A 20,087-nucleotide genomic window follows, 5' to 3' on the forward strand; every position below is an offset into this window, starting at 1 on the left:
CACAAACACATTTTGGAAATTGATCCATGGGCCTTCAAAGGAGGGGCCGCGCGCGGGCCATCAGTTGACCATCCGTGAGTTAGAGGAATGGGTTCACAACCAGATGCCCCCATGCAAAAACATTTATTGATTCGCTTAAGTCCTGTATTTATTCATCTTGCTATAAAAATAAATAGCATGTGCAAAAACATGCAGATTTCTGGTCAAGTGTTCTGAATCTGATAAACATAATAATGATATTGATCTGCCAGCACAATTTCTGTGTAGCCAATTCAAATAAAATGTTATTTGTCATATGCGTCGAATACAACACGTAGACCTTACAGTGAAATGCTTACTTTACAAGCCTTTAACCAACAATGCAGTGAAGAAAAATAGATATATTTTTTAAACTTATATAATATATATAATTACTTTTTTTAAAGAGCTGCAGTAAAATAACATTAGCGAGGCCATATACAGGGGGTACCGGGACAGTCAATGTGCGGGGGCACCGGTCAATATGTAATATGTACACTACCGTTCATAAGTTTGGGGTCACTTAGAAATGTCAATGTTTTTGAAAGAAAAGCAAATTTTTTTGTCCATTAAAATAATATCACATTTATCAGAAATACAGTGTAGACATTGTTAATGTTGTAAATGACTATTGTAGCTTGAAACGGCAGATTTTGCATGGAATATCTACATAGGTGTACAGAGGCCCATTATCAGCAGCCATCACACCTCTGTTCCAATGGCACATTGTATTAGCTAATCCAAGTTTAAAATGACAAAGGCTAATTGATCATTAGAAAACCCCTTTGCAATTATGTTCGCACAGCTGACAACTGTTGTTCTGATTAAAGAATAATAAAACTGGCCTTCTTTAAACTAGTTGAGTATCTGGAGCATCAGGATTTGTAGGTTCGATTACAGGCTCAAAATGGCTAGAAACAAATAACTTTCTTGTGAAACTCGTCAGTCTATTCTTGTTCTGAGAAATGAAAGCTAATCCATGCGAGAAATTGCCAAGAAACTGAAGATCACGTACAATGCTGTGTACTACTCCCTTCATAGAACAGCACAAACAGTCTCTAACCAGAATAGAAAGAAGAGTGGGAGGCCCTGGTACACAACTGAGCAAAAGGACAAGTACATTAGAGTGTCTTTGTGGAAGAACTTAAATGGCCTGCACGAGCCCAGACCTCAACCCCATCGAACACCTTTGGGATGAATTGGAACGTCGACTGCGAGCCAGGCCTAATCGCCCAACATCAGTGCCCAACCTCACTAATGCTCTTGTGGCTGAATGGAAGCAAATCCCTGCAGTAATGTTCCAACATCTAGTGGAAAGCCTTCCCAGAAGAGTGGAGGCTGTTATAGCAAAGGGGGGGACCAACTCCATATTAATGCCCACTGTTTTGGAATGAGATGTTTGACGAGCAGGTGTCCACATACTATTGGTCATGTAGTGTAAGTTTAATATTCAACATTAATGTGTTATTTCTAAATACGTTTTTTTAAGTGATATTTATTACATATTCATTTAAAGCTCCTAATCAATCATGTAGCATGTAACCAGATAGGTGGAGAAAATATGTTTTATCACAATTGACAAAAGCAGTATCGCTGATTCATTTCAATGCAACATTGTGTGCAAAACAATCTCTCAAAAATATAACTGAGAACTTTTGTGAAAATCAAAACAATATGGCACCTTGCTTAATGCAGCAGATAACACTAGCTGAAACTTACAAGATCAAAGTGATTTTGATCTTACACAATGAATAATTAGTTATACGATAGATCATTTATCAATTGCTATAATCAATATGGGTTAAGACAATGCAACTCAAAGAATTAGAATATTCTCTGGATCCAGCAAATGACACCCTTATAAAAATCATGAAACAGAAGCAAGCTTGTCATTAAAGCCAAAGAAGTTAGTGAATAGATTTTAGGATATGAAAAGGACAGCACTGGCAAGGTGTTTTTGATTGTCCTTGAGCAACTGTTGACACCAACAGATTTGCTTCTGTTATCTTGTTTTGTGGTGCGTTTGGGATTCTTTTTAACCCAACTGGCCACAATGTTCTTTAAGCGCTCAACATTAGCTACACACAGATGAATGCCGATTTTTTGTTTCTTTTTTTTCCATCTCCACTGAACAGAATTAGCTGTTTTGCGGCGCAACAAGTCAACAGAGGGATTTTTAGTTTCAGTTCCCCCAGAGCTTTAGCGTGTTACACGCTGTCTGTCTGGAGAGGGGCAGGTTAAAACATCATCTGTTTACCTCTACACTCTTTAAGACTTGAACACAACCCCCTAGATCACAACAGTTTCTGATTTTCCTCATCCTCCTTGACTGTGACTTTCACCCTGTGCCAGGCGTTACTCAAAACTCCCCTCAGGTTCCAGATAGGTGCCACTGAGTCTGGCTGCATGTTGTAGCTGTTGTCCACCGCCTTGCACACAATCTCCAGTTCCTGGACCGCGGGGGGCAGTGGGGCTGTCAGCTCCCACAGCTTCCAGGCCCAGGCTCTGCCGGGTGGGGGCGAGGGGGCCGGGACCTGCCCCTTCTCACTGCTCTGTAGCTGCGCCACTTGCCAGGTCCGCCCCCCATCCAGAGACACATCGACACGCACCACCTCCCGGCCGCCCCCGCTCCAAGCGTAGCCCTTCACTGTCACCTCCTCTGCGCTGCGTTCCACCACAGCTCCCTCCACTGGCTCGGTGATGGCCGACTGGATGGGCAGCTCCTGGATGGCTGGGGCCGACTTGAAGTCCACCGTGTCCCAGTCAGTGGCAGGGGAGAAGCCCTTGTAGTCATTCTGCTGCCAGTGGCTGCTGCTCTCCTCCTCACTCACTATGATCTTTCCCAGCCACTTGACATTGCGGGCGCCCACCGTTCCCGGCACCACCACCCGCACGGGATAGCCGTGGTCAGCAGGTAGGTCTTCTCCATTCATCTGGTAAGCCAGCAGCACGTCGCCCTCTTCACTTACCGCCTTGTTGAGCGGGATAGATGCTCCATAGGTGGTGCCGGTCACGTCACTGTCAAGGCCTTCAAATTGAACGTGGGATGTCTGCTGGGCCACCTCTGACCTGAAGCCAGCTGCCAGCAGCACATCCTTCAGCCTGGCACCGCTCCACGTAGCATTACTTATCGCAGCGATGCCCCAATTGAGCCCCTTCACCTGCTTGACTTTATTCATCTCCGAGCGGCGGTTGCCAGCACACTGCAGCGTGGCCGTGACTGTGTGTTTGGGGAAGAGTGTCTTCAGCTCCTCCAGAGAGAGGCTCAGAGATGCTCCACCAGGCACACCCTCCACCTGCAACCGGTAGGATTTCGGGTCCACTTGTGGCACAGGCAGGTGGTTCCTCTTAAAGAAGATGGCTGAAGGGGTGATGTAGTTGTCGGAGAGGATTTCGGGTGGGGGCTCGGCATTGAAGGGCTTGAGGCTGTTGATGCGCAGGGCAGGGTGCCGCTCCGGGTCGGTAGAGTAGGGGTCCGTGGATTTCACGCTTTGTTGCTTCAGCCGATCCTCTGCACTCAGCTCACCCACCTTAAAAAAAAAAAACGTATATATATATACATACATGCATGCATACATGCATACATGCATGCATACATGCATACATACATACATACACAGTGCCTTCAAAAAAAGTATCCAGACCCTTTGACTTTTTCCAAATGTTTTTAGGTTACAGCCTTATTCTAAAATTGAGGAAGAAATTGATCAAATCTACAAACAATACTCCACAATGACTAAGCAAAAACAGGATTTTAGAAATGTTTGCTAATTTATGAAATATAAAAAACTGAAATATCACATTCACATAAGTATTCAGACGCTTTACTCAGTACTTTCTTGAAGCACCTTTGGCAGCGATTACAGCCTAGAGTCTTCTTGGGTATGACACTACAAGCTTGGCACATTTGTATTTGGTGATTTTCTCCCAGTCTTCTATACAGATGCTGTCAGGTTGGATGTGGAGAGTTGCTGCACATCTCTCCAGAGATGTTCGATTGAGTTCAGGTCTGGGCTCTGGCTGGGCCACTCAAGGACATTGAGACTTGTCCCGAAGCCACTCCTCCATTGTCTTGGCTGTGTGCTTAGGGTCGTTGTCCTGTTGGAAAGTGAACCTATGCCCCAGTGAGGTCCTGAGAATTCTGGAGCAGGTTTTCATCAAGGATCTCTCTGTACTTTGCTCCGTTCATCTTTCCTCAATCCTGACTAGTCTCCCAGTCTCTGCCGCAGAAAAACATCCCCACAGCATGATGCTACCACCACCATGCTTCACCGCAGGGACGTTGCCAGGTTTCCTCCAGACGTGACGCTTGGCATTCAGGCCAAAGAGTTCAATCTTGGTTTCATCAGACCAGCGAATCTTGTTTCCCATGGTCTGAGTCTTTAGGTGCCTTTTGGGAAATTCCAAGAGGAACTCTGGAGCTCTGTCAGAGTGACCATCAGGTTCTTGGTCACCTCCCTGACCAGGGTCCTTCTCCCCCGATTGTTCAGTTTGGCCACGTGGACAGCTCTAAAGAGTCTTGGTGGTTCCAAACTTCTTCCATTTAAGAATGATGGAGGCTACTGTATTCTTGGGGACCTTCAATGCTGCTGAAATGTTTTGGTACCCTTCCCCAGATCTGTGCCTCGACACAATCCTGTCTCGGAGCGCTACGGACAATCCCTTCAACCTCACAGCTTGATTTTTGCTCTGACATGCACTGTCAACTGTGGGACATTATATAGACAGGTATGTGCCTTTCCAAGTTAAGTCCAATCAATTGAATTTACCACAGGTGGACTCCATGTTGTAGAAGCATCTCAAGGGTGATCAATGGAAACAGGATGCACCTGAGCTCAATTTCGAGTCTCATAGCAAAGGGCCTGAATACTTATGTAAATTAGGTATGTGTTTTTAATATGTAATACATTTGCAAAAATAAAATTACAAAAAACTTTTTGCTTCGTCATTATGGGGTATTGTGTGTAGACTGCTGAGTTTTTGTTGTTGTTGTTAAGCCATTGTAGAATAAGGCTGTAATGTAACAAAATGTGGAAAAAGTCAAGGGGTCTGAATACCTTCTGCAGGCACTGTATATATTTTATTGTTATGTTATTTAGATAAAAAAAGAGAGTAAATTGTAACAAAGGTTTCATAATAAGAATTGGTTGTGGGAAGATATGCTGTCGTAGCAACAGTAGAATTATTCACACTTGCGCAGACCAGATAACAAGACCATACACAGCTCGTCCACCTTATACTCAGACAGGATCTCCAGCACGTGGTCTTGGCTGTGAACGGCATACAGTGCCCAGAAGGGCTCCAGAGCGCCACCTGCTGCTAGCAGGATCTTATCACCACCAGGGTGCATAGACACAAACTCTGTGATGTCATAGACACTGCCCTTGTAGGTGACCCAGACGCCCTCCTCAACAGAGCGGTGTTTGGTGACCTCGTCCTGGGTGTAGATGGGTAGAGAGGAGGCTGGGGCTATGGGCTGGACTATAGTGGTGGCTGCCTGCTCAGTCTGGAGAGAAGACAAACAGTCAAATATCAGCTACAGAAGAAAAGAAAAAAGGAAAAAAGAGCAGAAACATACCGAAAAGTCATTTTTGACATTAGTTATGCTACAAAACAGGTAACAAAATGAATTGTACTGAACAATATACAGCATTGAAAAACTATAAATGCTGTTAAATGCCCATATTGTAGGTTAGATTTCTCCAACAGTATAATAGCATAAATGCACCACAACTTCCATCACACCAGCTATTAGTACGCAGACTATCCCTCTCACCTGGCTGTGGTGGAGGCCATAGGCCAGTACAGCCCCTGTCCCAGCCAGCAGCCCTGCTAGGGCGTGTCTCCAGTTGGGGCCATGGCTGCGTTGGTACTGCCCTGACTTATGCCCCCCATGACTGCTGCCCCAGCGTGCACAGAGGCTGCCCGCACACACTGCCACAGGAAGGGCCGCACCCTGCAACAACTGCACCCTGTAGGAGACACACAGACCAGCGTCACAATCAGACAAACAGTAGTGGTGGGTCCCAAATGGCTCTGGCCAAAAGCAGTGCACTATATAGGGAGTCATTTGAGACACACAGAGCAGTTTACTCATGTACTGATTGCATTCATGTTACAGATAGTTACATCCATGTCCATACAAAGGACAAGTTATGGTAGGCAGTGCAAATATACTTGAGTAGATCCTGCTGTAAGATAAGGCGTAACTATGCAACTGACAAAAGCTTTTTCTATTCATGGACCAGAGGGCTCATCTAAAAAAGTTTGGGCCCATTAGACTTAACTGACATGTTAAAATAGTTTCTATGGTCCAGATTTCACCTGATAACCCAGACAGAGGCCTCTCCTAAGAGACTCCACTCCTTAAAGATGTTAAAGGTCAGGCAAACTGCTCACAGTTCATATCAATAAGCAATAAAACTAACTAAAACAAATAAAGGGGGAGACAAATCTATATTTCAGGAGCTCGTTTGATAAGGAGATAATTGATTATCTCTGCTCCTGCTTGGAAATCATTAACCCAGCTTCTGACACTAGGGCCACATTCCTATTTAGTGCACTACCGTGGATCACTTTTTACTTTGGGTCCTGGTCAAAAGTAGTGCACTATGTACAGTACATTTGGAAAGTATTTTGACTCCTTGACATTTTCTACATTTTGTAGATAGAGATCACTCAGACAGAGCTCCAGAGTTCCTCTGTGGAGATGGACAACCATCTCTGTAGCACTCCACCAATCAGGCCTTTATGGTAGAGTGGCCAGACGGAAGCCACTCCTCAGTAAAAGGCACATGACCGCCCGTTTGGTGTTTGCCAAAAGGCACCTAAAGGACTCTCAGACCTTGAGAAACCAGATTCTCTGGTCTGATGAAGCCAAGATTGTACTATTTGGCCTGAATGCCAAGGGTTACGTCAGGAGGAAACGTGGCACCATCCCTACGGTGATGCATGGGGGTGGCAGAATTATGCTGTGAGGATGTTTTTCAGCGGCAGGGACTGGGTCGAGAGAAAGATGAACGGCGCAAAGTACAGAGAGATCCTTGATGAGAACCTGCTCCCCAGCGCTCAGGACTTCAGACTGGGGAGAAGGACACCTTCCAACAGGACAACAACCCTAAGCACACAGCCAAAACAAAGCAGAAGTGGCTTCAGGACAAGTCTCTGAATGTCCTTGAGTGGCCCAGCCAGAGCCCGAACTTGAACCCGATAGAACATCTCCGGAGAGACATAAAAACACCTGTGCAGCGATGCTCCCCATCCAACCTGACAGAGCTTGAGAGGATCTGCAGAGAAGAATGGGAGAAACTCCCTAAATACAGGTGTGCCAAGCTTAAAGCGTCATACCCAAGAGGACACGAGGCTGTAATCACTGCCAAAGGTGCTTCAAAAAAGTACTGAGTAAACGGTCGAAATACTTATGAAAATGTTATATTACATTTTTTTTTAATTTTTTTTTTTAGAAATGTGCTAAAATTTCTTAACGACTGTTTTTTCTTTGTCATTATGGGGTATTCTGTGTAGACTGAGGAGGGGAAAAAATGATTTAATCAATTTTAGAACAAGGCTGTAATTTAACAAAATATTTAAGACCTGTCTGGGTTGGCGCCCCCCCCTTGGGTTGTGCCGTGGCAGTGATCTTTGTGGGCTATACTCGGCCTTGTCACAGGATGGTAAGTTGGTGGTTGAAGATATCCCTCTAGTGGTGTGGGGGCTGTGCTTTGGCAAAGTGGGTGGGGTTATATCCTTCCTGTTTGGCCCTGTTCGGGGTTGTCCTAGGATGGGGCCACAGTGTCTCCTGACCCCTCCTGTCTCAGCCTCCAGCATTTATGCTGCAGTAGTTTGTGTGTCGGGGGGCTAGGGTCAGTTTGTTATATCTGGAGTACTTCTCCTGTCCTATTTGGCGTCCTGTGTGAATTTAAGTGTGCTCTCTCTAATTCTCTCTTTCTCTCTCTCGGAGGAGGACCTGAGCCCTAGGACCATGCCTCAGGACTGCCTGACATGATGACTCCTTGCTGTCCCCAGTCCACCTGGCCGTGCTGCTGCTCCAGTTTCAACTGTTCTGCCTTATTATTATTTGACCATGCTGGTCATTTATGAACATTTGAACATCTTGGCCATGTTCTGTTATAATCTCCACCCGGCACAGCCAGAAGAGGACTGACCACCCCACATAGCCTGGTTCCTCTCTAGGTTTCTTCCTAGGTTTTGGCCTTTCTAGGGAGTTTTTCCTAGACACTGTGCTTCTACACCTGCATTGCTTGCTGTTTGGGATTTTAGGCTGGGTTTCTGTACAGCACTTTGAGATATCAGCTGATGTACGAAGGGCTATATAAATACATTTGATTTTGATTTGATTTAAAAAGTCAAGGGATCTGGGACGCAGTTAGCCGTAGTGAAAATTATTCCTTTAAAGTCAGTCAGGACATACTGGCCCTGCCTTGCACTTTCATGGCTGACAGCCCTGGGTGGCTGGTGTGTTTGTTTTTTTAAAGACATGTAAGATGTTTTTAGTAGCTGTTCCGACTCAGACCTTTGAATAGGCAAGACATAAACAGGTCATTAAAGTGGACTATAGCAATAAGGAAAAAAGGCAGATGCCAGGTCTGCCAGAATGGCCATGCAGTTAGTGATATATTTTTTTATAACTTTGATATTACTTTTAAGCTGAAAGGTAACAAATGCAGCTTATTTTATGACTACCTTTGAGTCTTGAGAAGGCCTACTCTGGTTAGGCCTCGACAGTGTCTGAGGAGCAGCATTGCATTGGTGTTGATAGTCTGAGGGGAAAGAAGTACAATTAATAAACAAGAAGCACAAATATACACGTTCCCCTAACATGAAAACCTCATTCAAAAATACCCATAGCATGGACCCATGCAAAACATGGATGTCATTCTTTTTAACACAGTCAACTCACATCAACCCAATTGTACTGAGGTGGGAGGGGTGGTAATATTTGAGGTATGTCATAAAAGCAAGCACAAAAGTGACAATTGCATGCAGCACGAAAGTTGAGTCCAACCAAAAGCAGGTCTTAACAATAACACAGATTGCTTGGTTTTTCATTTCAGCAGCCTATCAACAAAGGATTTGGTTCATGAGACTGCTTTAAATAAATATTAAATCACCAAAGCTTTATTAAAAGATCAAGTTTAGGAGCAGCAAAACAGTGAGTGAATGCAATCTGTATGATCCTTCCACAATGTTTATAAAACGTATAATGTATGGGGACTGCTCTTGCAGAGACACGGTCATTTGTGCTTGTCGTTTTCGTGCTTGTTTATTTAATGTGTTTTAAAGTTGCGATCCACCTCCATCAACCAAGTTTTTAGTGATATGAAATTAGATAGCTAATAATGAGGCAAACAGCAGTACTTTTGCTGTTAGTTTAAAAAAAATGTTTTAAGTGAAATGCACCAACCATGCTGTCGACAAATATATCCATATCAGTGGATATAGAGAGCCGCAACCGCGGATATCGTACACAAGATATCCTGCTTATTCTCCGACCCTTGGCTGCAAGTTTACACTAAAATGGACTTTCAATATAAAATGTGAATACTTTCAATACACAGCTGGACTCACCTGCTCCCGCTTTCTCACATTGTGCTATTTACAAACAAACACACATGTGACTGGCTCAACTGGGGAACTACAATACGTTTCATAATGTAAAATAATGTGACAGGTGAAATGAAGAACGTGGTCTGCTTTGTCTCCTAACGTATTGCACAAGTTAACTACAGGTATTTACTTACAAAGTAGCTACAAATATGAACATTGGTTGAAAAAAAGAATCATTTAAACAGTATTGAAAACCATCCCATGGCTATTTCAAAATACCCTCGTATACGGTATACCGCCCAAGCCTACTGACGAGCTACAGGCAATACCTGTCCGAGTACCAACAATCTAGCCTGATTTGTCTGAGACCTGGCTTATGGAACAGGAACCCGACTCTGCAGTGGAGCTGGACGGCTACACAATCATTAGAATGGACCGAAGCATCAACTCCACTAAGCGGAAAGGCAGAGGAGTTTGAGTTCATCAACGAGAAATACTGTAATTCAGCCCATATCACAACGAAGCACCAGGTCTGTACTAAAGATATTGAACTCCTTGCTCTTAACCTACAGTTATACTACCTGCCACAGGAAATAAATCAAGCCCGACTGTTTGTTTACATAGCCCACAACTGCCGACGTGATCCATGACCTTGTATCCCAGGCTGAAACAGTCACCTGACGCAGTAAAGCTGATCATGGGAGACTTTAACATGTGCAGTCAATCTGAACATTTACCATCATACCAGGAATATTTTACATGTCCTACCCGAAATGAAGCCTGTCTGGGCCTCTGTTATGGTAACATCCCAGGTGCGTATTCCTCCAAGACACTACCCAATCTCGGAGATTCAGCTCATAATATGGTCCGGCTCATCCCAGTCTACAAACCGCGACTGCAGCGAGAGAAGGCTAAATAGGTGGAGATTAAAAGCTGGACTCCTGAAGCGACTGACGCCCTCCAGGACTGTTTCAAGCCCACTGACTGGGCGGCCCTGACGGACAGAGACATTGCATGACCGTTGATAATGACTTTGTCTTTGCAAATTATTTGAACAGTTTCTATTGCAAGTTTGATGTGTGATTTTACATCGCAGCAGAAAGTGGAGTCATTGGAAAGCGGGATAATTCCAGATTCATGGAAAAAACAGCTGATTGTCCCAGTACTAAAAAAAACAGGCCAAAATAAAATAATGACTTAAGCCCTGTAATCTGTACCTATGAAATGTTTTGAAAAAATAATAATAAAAACATCTTCTCTCTGGTGTCTCAACTAGGGGTGGGGTGTTAACCCCAGTGTCCTGGCTAAATTCCCAATCTGGCCCTTAAACCATCACCGTCACCTAATAATCCCCAGTTTATAATTGGCTCATTAATCCCCCTCCTGTCCCCAGTAACTATTCCCCAGGTCGTTGCTGCAAATGACAATGTGTTCTCAGTCAACTTACCTGGTAAAATAACGGATAAATAAATAAATAAAACTAAATCCAAACCAGGGGTGTTGATGATGTGTTACTGGTCATGCTGAACAACATTTACAAACACTTAGAACAGGCAAATAGCCTAGTTAAAGTGGTATTCATTGACTTCAGTAGCACGTTCAATAACATCCAATCCACCTACCGGTGGATAAACTGGTGAATATGGGTGTCAACTCTGTATTGATCAACTAGATTAAATGTTTCCTTGTGAACCGTACCCAACATGTTAAATTTAACTCCGCCATCTCCACATCTAAAACGGTGAATATGGGAGCCCCGCAAGGTTGCGTACTTTCGCCAATCCTGTACACGAACGATTGTCAATCCTCTGATCCAGCCCCAAAATTATTTAAATACGCAGATGACACCTCTGTTGTGGGTTTCATCCACCCAGGAGCCAGTAACTTCTCAGTGCAATTTGGCGTACCAGTTAAACATTTACCTGCTGTGTCATTGTTGGTTGTTGAGCAACCAAACCGACGTGTGCGCAACTATGGGGGAAAAACAGAAGAAAAAAAGAATTCACGAAAAAAAGTCATGCTATTTGCATTTAAGCAACATGATTGGACGTTCATTCAACAACGCTCCTGGCGAGTTACAACTTCTCGAGAAGTACATAGCTAAATTGATGCGTTCACACAGCACACATGAGCCTGTCGACAGTAAAAATAAGCTCTCATCAATACACTTGCTGAATTTAGAGAAATTGATTTACAAGTAAAACGTTCAATTGTGAACATCCTAGTAATATGCTAGCTACTGCTGATAGTCTGCACAAAGAAAACTACAAAAAGACACATAGCATTAATCTACTGTAGCCGGATCAATATCTCTTTTTAAAGGCTGTTGTCTTAAAGGGGCAGCATCCTGATGTTAAATGTTTAAAAAATCTTCTCAAAATGAGAGTAATAAAGTAATGACTTACACTGCTAGATTATATTACACAGCTTTTTAATACATACCATAATAACCAACTTTTGTCTAATACAGCTGAACATAGAAAGCACGTCAACCTATTGGCCCTGCATGACCCTTATGCATTTTAACTAGGCTACGCCATGTCCGGGCCAGTAAAGTTTTGATTAGTGTTATTTAACATTGGAAACTATAGGAATAGTGGTTTTGGGTTGATTTTTTCCTTTAATATTATATTACCACGGGGAGCAATTATGGTGCCTCTAACTGTATTTTGACATAGCCTATTTAAAACAAGTTGTTTAGTTTTGATTAGAATTATTCACTCTTCTAAACCTTATCAATAGTGAATGTAATCTTGCTTATTGACAACATTTGACATGTACATGGCAGACATAATGCAATTTACATTGAGTCTAGCCCCTATATCAGTGTGAATGCTATGTTTAACAATATATACTGAACAAAAATATTAAAAACAACAATTTTACAGTTATATTAACTGTAAGGAAATCAGTCAATTGAAATAAATAAATTAGGCCCTAATCTATGGATTTCACAAGACTGGGCAGGGGCGCTGCCATGGATGGGCCTGGGAGGGCATAGGCCCACCCATTGGGTAGCTAGGCCCAGTCAATCAGAATTAGTTTTTCCCCACAAAAGGGCTTTATTACATTCAGAAAAACTATTGAGTTTCATCAGCTGTTTGGATGGCTGGTCTCAAATGATCCCGCACGTGAAGAAGCCGGATGTGGAGGTCCTGGGCTGGCATGGTTACACGTGGTCTGCAGTTGTGAGGCCGGTTGGACGTACTGCCAAATTCTAAAACAACGTTGGATGTGGCTTATGGTAGAGAAATGAACATTCAATTCTCTGGAAACAGCTCTGGTGGACACTCCTGCAGTCAGCATGCCAATTGCACACACTCTCCAAACGTTATGTATCTGTAGCATTGCATGACGAAACTGCACATTTTAGAATGGCCTTTTATTGTGTAATGATAATGCTGTTTGATCATCGTGATATGCCACACCTGTCAGGTGGATGGATTATCATGGCAAAGAAGAAATTCTCTAACTGGGATGTAAACAAATATGGGCACACAATGAGAGAAATAAGCTTTTCATGCGCGTGAAACATTTCTGGGATCTTTTATTTCAGCTCATGAAACTTAGGACCAACACTTTACATGATGCGTTTATATTTTTGTTCAGTATATATCCATATATATGGGCTAGCTTAAAATGTCACGAAAACAATGCACACGCTTCAATGGGGCAGAAGTCAGAGCTGTTGTGATTCTGGATGGCCAGATGGCTACCAACATTGACAGGAAACTGCCATGTGGGGAATCGTATGTGGTTCATTTCAGCTAGTTTCATCTTGTTCTTGATAGCATGTCTTGTTTTGAGGTGTTTTGACCAATTTCATGGCAATGCTAATGCTAAAATTCAAAACCTAGCTAACCTACAACTGTAACAATGTATTTAAGAGACAACAAGTGATCATTGTGTAAATGTATTTGTTTTCAATAAACATTGGAGACTAAATATAATTTACATTCTAAGCCAACCCCATCTACTTTGCCCCATAGTTGCGCACACACACACACTTCGGTTTTGTTGCTAAACAACCAAACCCATTTATTAAAGCCACGTAATTAGGCTTCCTACAATGTAGACCGCAAACATGTTCAACATATTTAGGAAAGATGACATAGGCCTACATACATTTAGTTTCTCTAGGCTATTTAACAAACTATGCTGTAACGGACTAACATTCTTATTGGAGTTGATGACAATGCAATACATAAAAGACTGTAAATACACAACTTGAAGCAACCACATATTTAGCCCTGGAGCACGTTGTGATTGGCCAGTGAGGGGGTCAAGCCTACACACACCTACAACTAATATATGAATCAAAACTCAGTCCTTTCGCACTACCGCACCCATAATTCCGATTGTGAAAATAGCTGAAATATTTCTGCCACATCCCCAAACCTATAACGCTACCGCAAGCACTAAGATTTACCATTGCGTTAGGCCTAGGTTTGTTAAAATAGAGCCCAGAGTGTGTGTGTGACCTAAAAAGAGAGTCGGTGCTATCAGATTTCACAGTGCCTGGGTGACCCCAGCATGAGTCGGGCATGCACCCAACAATACAACCAGGGCATGCACCAAAGTTCAAAATAATTGTTCAAAGTAGACATGTCATTCCCCATGAAGTAACCTGTTCACTTTATTGTGTGTACAGTATAGTCCCTAGTTATATCTACAGAGGGGAAAATCTCACATGGCAGGAATAGGGCAAAACTATTCAGTTTCAGTTCAATGTATATGGAACTCTGTGTCCTAAATGACTCTGTGTTGAGAATGTATGTTTTCAAATAGAAAGGTTAGCCTTAACAATTTAAGGGGCAGTTAACTTAGCATGACTCACTATAACTCGATATTAACTGCTCTCCGTTTCACTGCCAACATGTTCCTGCTGCTCCGGAGTAAAGTTTCCCCTAGATCGGGAGCCTGATTGGTGTTGTACTTTTGCCCCAGCCCCAACTAACACACCCGACTCCAATAATCAACTTCAGTTCAGAGAGTAATTCGTTTAATCAGCTGTGTGTGCTAAGGGATGGAGAAAAAGTCTGACACCACTCCGGCCCCCGAGGGCTGAAGTTATCCATCCCTGCCCTAGATACAGATCTAGGATAAGCTTCCCTTCCTCGATACTAACCTTAACCAATAGTGGGGGAAATGCAAAACTGACGCCAGATCAGCATCTAGGGGCAACTTCACCCTATACCAGTTCTGCTCCAGCAACCAATAGGTCTTTCAATATCCTTCAACGCCTCCTCCATCGACCAATCAAGGGCTACCAAGCCAAACTAGCCAAGGGGCGTGAACCAAGGGGAGGGCTAGCTTGTCAGAGTCAGGTCTTTTCTCAGCCCATTCAGAACTGTTACAAAAGTAGATTCAGTAGGGAAAGAAGAAGTAGGCTAACTGGGGAAAACTCTGGGCCCTTGTAGTATTAATAAGCTATACATGTTGTATCAACACTTATTTAAGTTTTGTTTAAATTCCTGTTTATGACTTTAGCAGCTACCTGCATCATTTACTTATATAAGTATCATCTCATATCAGTTTCTGACAGTACCGCCTAACACCAGTCAGAGCAGTGGGTGACCCTTACGAAACTGGCACTTGATCAGATATTATGGATTTTTTAAACTTCCACAACCACCAACGCAGGTATATAAAAATGACCTGACGATTTCATCTGGATGCATTTTGGGTAATGAGAATTTGGGGTTAAAATGTTAAAAAAATGAAGAGTGAAAATGTATTTTAAATCAGACACTAGGCATCTTAGCCTTCAGAATGATAGTTGAAGATGCATCATGGTTTTCTACACTGAATAAATATAAATGCAACATGTAAACTGTAAACTGTTGGTCCCATGTTCCCTGAACTGAAATAAAAGATCCCAGAAATGTTCCATATGCACAAAAAGCTTATTTCTCTTAAATTGTGTGCACAAATTTGTTTATACCCGTTAGTGAACATTTGACCTTTGCCAAGATAAACCATCCACCTGACAGGTGTGGCATATCAAGAAGCTGATTAAACAGCACAATCAAACGTGCTGGGGAAAATAAAAGGCCACCCTAAAATGTGAAATTTTGCCACACAAAATGCCACCGATGTCTCACATTTTGAGGGATTGGCATGCTGACTGCAGGAATGTCCACCAGAGCTGTTGCCAGAGAATTGAATGTTCATTTCTCTACCATAAGCTGCCACCAATGTCGTTTTAGATAATTTGGCAGTACGTCCAACCGGCCTCACAACCGCAGACCACGTGTAACTACACCAGCCCAGGATCTCCACATCAGTCTTCTTTACCTGCAGGATCGTCTGAGACCAGCCACCCAGTCGGATGATGGAACTGTGGGTTTGCACAACCTAAGAGTTTTTGCAAAAATGGTCTGAAACCATCTCAGGGAAGCTAATGCATCCTTGTTGCCCTCAAGAGGGTCTTGTCCTGACTGCAGTTCGGCATTGAAACCGACTTCAGTGGGCAAATGCTCACCTTCGGTGTTCATTAGCACAGTGGAGAAGTGTGCTCTTCACGGATGAATCCCAGTTTCAACTGTACCAGGCAGATGGCAGACAGCTTGTATAACATTGTGTGAGCAAGTGGTTTTCTGATGTCAACGTTGTGAACAGAGTTCCCCATGGTGTCAGTGGAGTTATGGTATGGGCAGGCATAAGCTACAGCCAACAAACCCAATTGCATTTTTCGATGGCAATTTGAACGCAGAGATAACGTGACGAGATCCTGAGGGCAATTGTCATGGCATTCATTCGCCACCATCGCCTCATGTTTCAGCATGATAACGCAAGGCCCTATGTCGTAACGATCTCTACAGTATTCCTAGAAGATTAAAAATGTCCCACTTCTTTCATGGCCTATATACCCACCAGACATGTCACCCGTTGAGCATGTTTGGGATGCTCTGGATTGACGTGTACGATAGCATGTTCCAGTTTCCGCCAATATCCAGCAACTTCGCACAGCCATTGAAGAGGAGTGGGACAACATTCCACAGGTCACAATAAACAACCTGATCAACTCGATGTGAAGGAGACATGCCACGCTGCATGAGGCAAATGGTGGTCACACCAGATACTGACTGGTTTTCTGATCCACACCCCTACCTTTTTTAAAAGGTATCTGTGACCAACACATGCATATCTGTATTCCCAGTCACATGAAATCCATAGATTAGGGCCTAAAATGTATTTATTTCAGTTGACTTATTTCCTTATATGAACGGTAGGCCGTCATTGTAAATAAGAATTTGTTCTGATTTGGCAAGTTAAAAAGGTTACATAAAAAATAAACACATTTTAAACTCATAAAACTCTTTGAAATTGTTGCATATTGCGTTTATATTTTAGTTCAGTGTAATTCAACTACTGCCAGGGTTAAAACAGGTTTCATGAGAATCACCTGACTACACTATCAGAAGAGTGAAAAGTCGGTGATTAATCAACTGTTTCAAGTGGTTTATTGCCCATCATAAATCTACATAAGACCGATTGTGATAACACGTTAAACACAGCAATCCGGCGCTTCCTGCCTAGAACAAAATGTCCTTGACACTGAAAGAGTGCATTTACTTATTTTCATGCAAATTGAGGCACTCATGTGGTAAACACCCTTTTAGTAGGTTTTTAATCAAAAGTCAAATATATTTTAAACAAGTCAAATATACTTTAAACACAGCATCCTGGCTTGATACATACATACAATATAAACACAGAGTAACAAATCCTGGACACTGCAATTGTATTATAGTGATCCTGCTATATGAGCCACGGTACGATTCCAACAGAGAGTTAACCCTACTGAGTATTGACGCAACTCGGGTGTCTGGCTTTCATGCCAGCGACCCGGGTTCGATGCCTTGCCGTTCGTGTTAAAAGTGGGATGACTGCTGTGAGGCCATCGGAACGCACGACCCGGACTTGTAAGGGGGGCTAAGCAAGCATACGAAGCACCGGAACGTGCCTTCCCGTTGCGTCAGCAGTGTTCTAATTCATACCAAGTGACGTCACTATTGACGTTATGCGTTTACTTTCACACCAGCGACCCGGGTTCGATTTTTGGTGCACCGTTCGCTAGATATGTGTTTTTTCTTAATCAAAACCATATTTGCTACAGCACTGATTCCACATACCCTTATTTCGAATGGCATCAATGGTTCAATTGATTAAGACATACTCATGATTTAATTTAATTAATTACCTAACGTTACCTTTGTAGTGCCTGCATAATCTGAAAATCGGATGGATGGCAAAGACCTGATCAAATGTCATGGCTTGTAATCATAGCTGCTACCAGCCGCAAACTAGCCACATTACGTTAGCATTAGCTAGCATGTGGATTTGCCAGCTAGCCATGTCAGGACCATGTCATAAACAAGCCACTCAATAGTATTTCTAGGTGTGGCTAGTGTTCTTGCATTCCAATTATTGAATATAATCGATAAATTAGCATCTTTAAAAGAAAGTGACATTAACTGTTACTCACCTAAAGTTCAATATTGTCTATTTTTTTTATTCCTGATGCACTGCTGACAAATCCTCGAGGATCGAGCTCTCCTCCACTAGCCGGTTGGGTACGTAGTTTGATTGTCAGTGGGCGAGTTCGTCTTGCATGCCCCGGTGTACCGGGTCGGTTGAGATGTTGTTTAACGACCAATAGAATGGTCTAAAATATGCAACATCCGCCCATCCAGGGCAACTGGCAATGTTAAACGAACTCGCTCATTGTGGAATAATCGCTGGGCGAAATTGGCCAAATAGGGTTAACTAGCTACTTCAGAAATTGTCTACATCCCCAAATCAAATGGTAAAACATAAAGCAAGCCGTGAGTAAACCTATTTTGTTATTCCAATTCCTGATGCTGCTGATCAGTTTAAATATCCAACATCCACATTTGATCAGATACCACTTTGTTTTACATTATCTGAAGATGGTAAATCCTCACTGTATGAACAACAAATAGTGGGGAAAAATTTCTAAACGAAGATCTGTATTTAGACAAATGTCTTTTAGGTGAACGGAGCAAAAATGATCCAGCTCACCGAAAATTGGCACCCAGGATAACACAGGGTGTTTGATTTAAATTTAACAGAAAATTCCACAATGAGGAGATAGCATAAGATCATAGGGTTTATGTAAATAATACCACTATTTATTAATGTATTAACTGCTACTACAATTGAGCGTTAACAGATTAATATCGTATTTTTCAATAGACTTCTTTCACTTCTAGAAAATCTGCATATCCACCGATCTGATATTCTTTAATATTGCAGCATATTAAAACGGAGACTGTGGTGTCTCTCCGATTTTGGAAATTAACTTCCAACTTTCTACTATGTTGCGAAGAAAATAGTACTATACTGTAGTCAGACAAGCACTACATCTGCTCATGGGACTCTGAGGTTCCGTCTACACCTATCAGGCAAATTATGGAGTATAATTTATATATTTTCATTTACCGCTCAACTCTCAGATATGAATAACATGAAATACACTGTAATAATGTGTGCTTCAGTATCAAGACTGAAGACTAAAAAACAACAACAATCTGCCATTTTGAACCGATGTAATTATCCAACAGCGTTACCTTGTGGTAGAACAAACCCCCTACATTTACATGCTATTATGACGACACTTAAGAAATGGCTCCCCAAAGGAAGGACATACAACTAATGGCAAAGTTTAATCCAAACTTTCATACAAAAATCTAAGAAACTGTCACATTTACATGGCTATGGCTTAAGTAGCACTAATATAGATACATACATTTGGAGTCAGAAGTTTACATACACTTAGGTTGGAGTCATTAAAACTCGTTTTTCAACCACTCCACAAATTTCTTGTTAACAACCTATAGTTTTGGCAACTCGGTTAGGACATCTACTTTGTACATGACACAACTCATTTTTCCAACAATTGTTTAAAGACAGATTATTTCACTTATAATTCACTGTATCACAATTCCAGTGGGTCAGAAGTTTACATACACTAAATTGACTGTGCCATTAAACAGCTTGGAAAAATCCAGAAAAAGATGTCATGGCTTTAGAAGCTTCTGATAGGTTAATTGACACAATTTGAGTCAATTGAAGGTGTACCTGTGGATGTATTTCAAGGCCTACCTTCAAACTCAGTGCCTCTTTGCTTGACATCATGGGAAAATCAAAAGATATCAGCCAAGACCTCAGGAAAAAAAGACCTCCACAAGTCTGGTTCATCTTTGGGAGCAATTTACAAACTCCTGAAGGTACCATGTTCATCTGTACAAACAATAGTACGCAAGTATAAACACCATGGGACATTGCAGCCGTCATACTTAACTGACTTGCCTAGTAAAATAAAGGTAAAGTATATATATATATTTTTTTTTAAATACTGCTTAGGAAGGAGACTAGTTCTGTCTCCTAGAGATGAACGCACTTTGGTGTGAAAAGTGCAAATCAATCCCAGAACAACAGCAAAAGGACCTTGTGAAGATGCTGGAGAAAACAGG

The 20,087-nt window shown here is 42.3% G+C and overlaps 1 protein-coding gene across 4 annotated transcripts; it reads right to left on the bottom strand.

Annotated features, from left to right (window-relative positions):
• Positions 1 to 1,567: 1,567 nt before the first annotated feature.
• suox (sulfite oxidase) lies at positions 1,568 to 18,234 on the bottom strand. 4 transcript variants are annotated; one of them, XM_046342165.1, is made up of 5 exons: positions 18,077 to 18,234; positions 8,722 to 8,798; positions 5,795 to 5,990; positions 5,252 to 5,524; positions 1,568 to 3,548 (listed from the first exon to the last, which is right to left on the bottom strand). In XM_046342165.1, exons 2-5 carry the CDS (start codon positions 8,778 to 8,780, stop codon positions 2,313 to 2,315), a joined length of 1,764 nt encoding a protein of 587 aa, XP_046198121.1. In that variant the 5' UTR covers positions 8,781 to 8,798; positions 18,077 to 18,234; the 3' UTR covers positions 1,568 to 2,312. The 4 variants fall into 4 exon arrangements, with proteins under 4 accessions (XP_046198121.1, XP_046198120.1, XP_046198122.1 ...); XM_046342164.1 differs by lacking the exon at positions 18,077 to 18,234 and adding an exon at positions 11,508 to 11,530; XM_046342166.1 differs by lacking the exon at positions 18,077 to 18,234 and adding an exon at positions 10,354 to 10,575.
• Positions 18,235 to 20,087: the final 1,853 nt, after the last annotated feature.

This window comes from Oncorhynchus gorbuscha, linkage group LG03 (genome assembly GCF_021184085.1).
Source record: "Oncorhynchus gorbuscha isolate QuinsamMale2020 ecotype Even-year linkage group LG03, OgorEven_v1.0, whole genome shotgun sequence".
In the NCBI taxonomy this organism is placed as follows: domain Eukaryota; kingdom Metazoa; phylum Chordata; class Actinopteri; order Salmoniformes; family Salmonidae; genus Oncorhynchus; species Oncorhynchus gorbuscha.